The 7799-nt window shown below is 38.1% G+C and overlaps 1 protein-coding gene across 1 annotated transcript; it reads left to right on the plus strand.

Annotated features, from left to right (window-relative positions):
* Window positions 1-706: 706 nt before the first annotated feature.
* LOC117383761 (cytochrome c oxidase subunit 6B1) lies at window positions 707-2530 on the plus strand. The gene is made up of 4 exons (XM_033980980.2): window positions 707-795; window positions 1171-1300; window positions 1649-1749; window positions 2203-2530. The coding sequence occupies exons 2-4, from the start codon at window positions 1195-1197 to the stop codon at window positions 2254-2256; spliced, it is 261 nt and encodes an 86-aa protein (XP_033836871.1). The 5' UTR covers window positions 707-795; window positions 1171-1194; the 3' UTR covers window positions 2257-2530.
* The last annotated feature ends 5269 nt before the right edge of the window (window positions 2531-7799 follow it).

Raw genomic sequence — 7799 nt, forward strand, 5'->3', positions numbered from 1 at the left:
CCAGGGCAAACCACATTTCTGCGGCCGGTATGTCACAGTACAGAAGGCCTGGTCCTGGTGAGAGAGAAAAACACATTATCACCATTTATAGGCATCTCAGTTTGAACAATACACTCAGACAGAAGACATTTCTAATAAACATATTCTTTATAATTAGATTGAGATCTGAAATTAAACGTAAGGACTTGTTTCATATTCAAAAACACATTTCTTAGACAAGTGCATGACTGATCTAGAAGAATTTTACAAAATATAATTCGTGCTACTATAGTTTCATTATATTCTTTATGTAATCAACTCAAACTGATACGGTAAGGGCTAAGTTTATCCTTATAGGACTCTTTATACAGTCTATGAGTAAAATACAGACATGAATTTTCATTAGGGATGTTTCTGCTGCATTAAAAGCCTAAAAAAAAACAAACATGTGCCCTTACAGTTAGCGGTCTTGCATCTCCACAAACCTCTTATTTGGACTGAACGAGGCCTGCTCCTGCTTGTTTCAGAAATGTTCCTTTGGCTGTAATATTTCAGACAGTATGGCATAAAACGTATGTATCTTCAGTATATATTAACAGAACAATAATTAGCGTAGCATTTTAACATTTTTATTGTTATTGTTACTGTTATTCGTATTGTTATTGTTATTCTTATTGTTATTCTTTCTTACTTACTTTCTTACAGGAGTTCGTCAAATCTGACGCATTTACGTCGTGACGTAATTTCCCGACATTCTCCGCGCGGTCACTGAGAGGACATCAGAGGGCAAACAGCGCTCCCGAGGCTCGCTTACGTGTGAGTTTACGTCAAAATATTGCGTTTAAAGCCACAATACTGACTTTTATCAACAATTTGAGGTGAATTTGATATTACATTTCATAATCCTGATGCTCGGGGCGTGTCTAAAATTATGGATTTTACTGTTTTAGCATTGGGCTAACGCTGTGCTAGCTGTGACACATAATGTAGCTTGGATTAAAAGCGTAAACCAGGACAACAGATATGAAATCACGTTTAATAATCTCACAGTCACGATGATGAATGATACATCTTTTGTTTATTTTGGAACATAAACTTAATGTCGATATAAGGATGTGTTTGAATGTTGACAGATAATGTTGTGTATCATGCTAGCTAACGTTGTGAAATCTGTTGCCTTTTCTCTCCCAGATCTAAATCTTAAAACCTTACAAAATGGCTGATGTTATTGAGTCAAAGATCAAGAACTACAGGACAGCTCCTTTTGACTCCAGGTTCCCCAACACCAACCAAACTCGTAACTGCTTCCAAAACTACCTAGGTAAGAACCAGGCTCATCTGTCAAACAGGGTCAAACTGTACATGAGGAAGTTTTATATAGGGTTTAAAGTTGCCACAGGCGTTATGGATGGTTAGTTCATCCAGATTATCCAAATAAACTATATTAAAACTACTTTATGCTTTTATGAAAATTATATAGGCCAATTACAACATAAAAACAAGATACTTTAAGATACAGTTTCCTACTAGATACTAGAAAGTGTAATATTGCAAAGAGAAGGTACACGCAATAAATACAGAGCCTTTCAAATACGTCTTTTAAGTAATTTCCACGGTAGCCTTAAAGAGTGACTGTAGTAATCTCATCCCATGTTTTTCTCTTATCCAGACTATCACAGGTGCAACAAGGCCCTGTCAGAGAAGGACCAGGACACAAGCCCCTGCGAATGGTACCAGAGGGTCTACAAAAGCATCTGCCCCTCAGGATGGGTAAGTTTAATATATAATGGTTGAAATTACACATCATCAGCAGATAGCACTTGTTTTGTTTTGGTGTCAACATGTATAACATGCACACACACAGAGACAGAGAGATAAACATGTATTTTCAAGGTAACAATTTTCCATCTGTTGGGTCCAGATAACAATGACTGCTCCTTAGAAAGTTACTTGGCAGTTGCAGCACATTTAAATTGTACACACCAACTGTATATATGTACGTGTGTATATGTGTATTCTGAATATATATTAATGTTGTGTGTATGGATAGTCTAATGAACTACAGTGTTTCTGTTCTTTACTCTGTTTAGTGGTTTTATTTGCGGTATAGGATAATTGTATTGTTAAACTATAGGTATTGTGGGAAAAATGAATAGTACTCATGTCTATCAACTGACTCATATTATTGTACGGTTAATGTTTTTATGATGTTTTTGTCTTCAGGTGAACGGTTGGGATGAAGGTATTGACAGCGGCAGTTTTGCAGGAAAAGTTTAAATGTAGCCACCTCTGACTCGGACAATTCACTTCAAGTTCATGTGATGTACACCCTTACCTCCGTACTGTGCCTAAGGACGTTTCACACCATAACATAGACCGTACTATTCTGTTACCTAAAATTTGAACCACGCACAAGTTTTTACTGTTAAAACATGAGGGGTTTCTCGAGTCCTTTTTAAATTAATGTTCTCAAAATCAAAATTCCAAGCCAGTAAAATGGTCCTATAAATGTTTTGTTAGACTAAAGACAAATAAAAGATGATTGACTCTACACATGGCCTTTGTTTTAAATGCTGTTATATTTATAGTACAAATAAACATCATGGTGTTTATTTCAAGCAGTTACATTCGCAAATGTTTAGAGTTCAGGTAGGGGTGTCCAAATTTGTTGCGAAGAGGGCCAAATTTGGTGTGGTGAAAATGTGTGGGGACCATTGACCTGATCATTCTTTGAACCATTAATATTAAATGCAAATGAACTTTTTTTTTTTTTTACTTTTTATTGCAAATGGCGTTCACCTTTCACAACCAAAATGAATGATACACAGATTATAAATATGAAAAGCGAACATTTAAACTGTGGTTTTGATAATCACAATAAAATTAATTCATTGAGATTTTAGAATTTATTCACATCAGAAGTCTAACAAGTAACTGGCCTTCACTAATGTGAAGGGTGAAACAGATCTGGACTTTAGTAAAGGGTGAGAGTTAGTCTTGTCCCCGCACGTTTCTTACTAAAGTTCATAACCAAAAATGTCTTCTCACATAAATATGTCAAACAAAACAAACTCAGCACTTGCGTAGCAAAGGTTTGAATATCTTTAAACCTGTCTTTATCCAGTTGGCGGTAAGTCAGTGAGAGCGCGGCCTCGGATTCTGCCATCTTCTGGTAAAATATAATATTGCTTGTACATTTGTATTTTAACACTGGTCAACAGTGCGAGGGGCCACACATAATTATTTTTATTCCAGAGGCTGGGGGCCAGTGTAAATTTGTACACGGGCCGCAAATGGCAGCCAGGCCGGACTTTGGGTATGCCTGTGTTAAGGTATCATTTATCATGTGTTAATAACAGTGTGAGAACTGATGAACTGGAAAAGTGCCAATTACATTTCAACCCTGTATCAAGTAAAATTTGACCTTGGGTGGGGTGAATCCAAGTAACTGAAGAGAAGGTTTTGCACAACAAATTGCTTAACCATCACTAACCACATGGTGGTGCCATTGTACTCTGTATGACCAGGCACAAGAGGTGAGGGCAAGATATATTTGAACTGTTGGTTTTATTAATGTATAGTACTAATGTAGCTATTGCAATGGCTCTTTATAAAATTGAAGTGTCGTTTCTTAAGAAAAAAACAAACACACAACAAATACATTTATCATTTCAAAGATGTCAAATTCTGTATTAAGCATCTAGTGACTATTTATAAAAAGTATTGCATTTCCACTTAGTTTAAACTATAATATTTGATTGCTTCTACTTTGATCAAGCACTTCCCATGTGTAAAATATTGAACACTTTATTATGTGTGTCTGACTTTTAAACACAAGAGGGCAGTGTAGTACTTTCAGAGCAGGCAAGTTCATCTAGATCAGCTCTTTGTAGCCACATGTAAACAGGCTCTGTGGTTTCTGTCTTACGTAATACATTACAAATAACAGAATTTATTCACGATGTTTGGCTGATTAAAGTCTTGTCAAATCACCCACAGATGATTTACCAGTAGAAATGGGCTATAAATAATTGACATTGTCACTCGTCATTATTTTGCATCTTTTCATTACAAAGACCATCAATGCATCAAATAAATGTGTAATACCAGTTTAAGTAGAAGAAAAATATAAAAACGAATGTACTTTTGTGTAACTTTTATGCAAGCAAACATTAAAAAAAAGCTATCTGTCCAGCTCAGAAACAGTTTATAATACATAATTGAACAATAATCAATATTTATAGAAGAGATTATGCAGATTGTACTTAGGGTTAGGTTTTTACAGTCCTTATAAAAAATGTCAGACGTTTATGCAGCTAAGACAATGATTTTGCCAGGTCAAATTTTTTGGAATGTTTACTAAAGACTATCTGAAGTTCTGCAGCTTCTGAGTTTGTAATCTTTAGTAAAATGTCCTTTTTGGAATATTTAGAAATGGTTTAAAATCAGTGCATTGATCATTATTTACAATAACAAGTGAAAAAACAAAAATAAGAAAATCAGAAATTATTTTATATTATTTCAATGAAGAGGAAATTGAACAATTAAAGCCGCAAGCGGCATCGAACGGCCCTCGCGGGTCGTACTTCGCACTCGGCCGACCTGGCACTCCCTCTGGGTGGCGCTAACGCACCACTTGCCTCTGTTTTATTGCGGCTTTGGGCTCCATTTGGCACCAAACAAGTCAAAAGACATTGGAAGTGCTGATGCATATAATGCAAAAACATGGGTTTTTCCAGGCATCGCCATGGCAACACTGTGCAAAATACAAACTTGGCCCCCCGGACTTTTTTGACGGGGACGACCTGAAGAATCACTGTGCCAAATTTCACATTCCTCAATGCAGCGAATAAGTCGTTATAATAGAATAGAAATACAATAGAAACGTCACCGTCACCCAACCAAAAAAGTCAATGACAAAATGTATAAATGCTAAATTTGATGCTACTAATCTTAAAACAAGAAAACCAGCAAAGCAAATAAAAGATCAACTTATTTTTTGGCACTGTCACCCTCCCATACTCCACCCAAACAGATCACTTGAGTAACTTTTGAGTAAAAACATGAACAAAAGTAGGTTATAAATGGATTGACTTCTGACTATGATAAAAATGGTAAATGGTCAGATTCTTATGCAGCACTTTTTCCATCTTTAAGTCTCTCAAAACTCTTTACAAATGACAGTGACCACAAGTTATGTCAGAGACAGTCAAAACACAAGCAGGTCTGTGGTATTTGGCCTGTTTCTGGTGGTACATTTATAGTCAGGTTTACTCATACTACTAAAACTAGTACTGCGAATCAATGCTGAAAACCACATAAACAAAACTGTACCTTTCCTGTTTTAGAATTATCTTTGATATTACCCTGTACACCAGTGAATATTTTGTTTTCCAAGTACTACCAGCTCTAAACCTGGCCTAAAAATGGTCTAAAATGAGTTTAAAGCTAAGATACTGTAGTTGCAAATAATAATTAACCCAAAAAAGGAGAAGAAAATTAGTAAACCTGAATATAAATGACTCTTCAAACTCTTCAGAGAGCCCCCATGTACCACAGTGACAGGCCACGTCCCACAGTGCGGCTTTAATTTAGACTGACGTGTGGTTTCCTCTTTTGTATGTCATTGAGGTGTTATCTTTCCTGTTTAGACTTGTGCATAAGACTCTTCCTGTTAAGGTTGTGTCTTGATTATGATAAAATGTGACAAAGTTTTGCACGAGTCTCATTGGTTGAGTTAATCAGCTTTTAATAAGGTCATTAAAACCACACTGTGAAATGACAGTTTTTTTCCTCGTACTTTCTTATCTCGTAAATCGGAGCGTGGCTGTGATACTGATACAAATTGTTATAATGTCGGTATTTTTAGGAATTCTCCAGATAACAATAATCTGATACTTTAAAATTCTCTGTAAATGTCCAACTGACAATACTGATGTATTATCCTTTTTTTGGATAATGTTTTAGTTACAATGACCGTAGTTACAATAGTTTAGACTTGGCTTAGTCCCGGTTTAGTCCCGTTGTAGACCTGGTTTACCCCTAGTTTACACCTGGTTTAGACCTGGTTTAGACTTGGTTCAGACCTGGTTTAGACTTGGTTCAGACCTGGTTTAGACCTGGTTTAGACTTGGTTCAGACCTGGTTCAGACCTGGTTCAGACCTGGTTTAGACCTGGTTTAGACCTGGTTTAGACCTGGTTTAGACCTGGTTCAGACCTGGTTTACACCTGGTTTAGACCTGGTTTAGATCTGGTTTAGACTTGGTTCAGACCTGGTTTACACCTGGTTTAGACCTGGTTTAGACCTGGTTCAGACCTGGTTTAGACCTGGTTTAGACCTGGTTTAGACCTGGTTTAGACTTGGTTCAGACCTGGTTTAGACCTGGTTCAGACCTGGTTTAGACCTGGTTTAGACCTGGTTTAGATCTGGTTTAGACTTGGTTCAGACCTGGTTTAGATCTGGTTCAGACCTGGTTCAGACCTGGTTTAGACCTGGTTCAGACCTGGTTTAGACCTGGTTCAGACCTGGTTCAGACCTGGTTTAGACCTGGTTTAGACCTGTTATAGATGGGGTTTAGACCTGGTTTAGACCTGGTTTAGATCTGGTTTAGAACTGTTATAGATGTGGTTTAGACCTGGTTCAGACCTGGTTTAGACTTGCTTCAGACCTGGTTTAGACCTGGTTTAGACCTGGTTCAGACCTGGTTTACACCTGGTTTAGACCTGGTTCAGACCTGGTTTAGTCCTGGTTTAGACCTGGTTTAGAACTGGTTTACACCTGGTTTAGTCCTGGTTCAGACCTGGTTCAGACCTGGTTTAGACCTGGTTTAGATGTGGTTCAGACCTGGTTTAGACCTGGTTTAGACCTGGTTCAGACCTGGTTTAGTCCTGGTTTAGACCTGGTTTAGACCTGGTTCAGACCTGGTTTACACCTGGTTTAGACCTGGTTCAGACCTGGTTTAGACCTGGTTTAGACCTGGTTTAGACCTGGTTCAGACCTGGTCTACACCTGGTTTAGACCTGGTTCAGACCTGGTTTAGTCCTGGTTTAGACCTGGTTTAGACCTGTTATAGATGTGGTTTACACTTGGTTCAGACCTGGTTCAGACCTGGTTTAGACCTGGTTTAGACTTGGTTCAGACCTGTTTCACACATATTTAACCACCTTGTGATGTCATCATGTGGTAATACAGGACGTGATCCACTGTGTTTTTAAACTCCATAAGTCTCTAATGAACCAAGGTAAAATGCAGTTTAAAACGTCCTCCGCTCTCCTTTTCTGCGAACTGTAAAATTCCTGAAGGTTTTACGTGGGCTGTGAAGATTAGTTGATGCAGAATTAGGAAGGCTCCCAGTTTGTTTGCCACCCACTGAGCTGGTCTTATGATTTGTGCATGACCGGGCTTTGTGTCCGCGCCCCCTCTGCGAGCAGCGGGCGCAGGCAGGACTCAGGCACAGAGCCCCCTTTCACAGCCCTGTTCTGCTCCAACTGCCCCAACTGCCCCAACTGCCCCTGTCCCCGGCTCCACGTGGGGTCATGTCAGAGGGACTGTCGGGCTCGTTTATAGAGTAACTAACAGTGGAACAAGTGGAATTTTGAGGTATTTGTACTTTTTACAGTGGTACTTTTTACTTTTACTTAACTACATTTGAGAGCAGTATCTGTACTTTCTACTCCACTACAGTTTTGAACAGGACTCAAAAGTAAAAAGTACTTTTCATTTGATTTGAGGGGGTATTTTTACCATGTTCGTAGAAATATCTTGACTAAAGTTTTCGAGTTCAAGCTTCGACTTTGAACAAAACAAAAATAAAAAGAA

Source organism: Periophthalmus magnuspinnatus, chromosome 16 (genome assembly GCF_009829125.3).
Source record: "Periophthalmus magnuspinnatus isolate fPerMag1 chromosome 16, fPerMag1.2.pri, whole genome shotgun sequence".
NCBI classification, from domain to species: domain Eukaryota; kingdom Metazoa; phylum Chordata; class Actinopteri; order Gobiiformes; family Gobiidae; genus Periophthalmus; species Periophthalmus magnuspinnatus.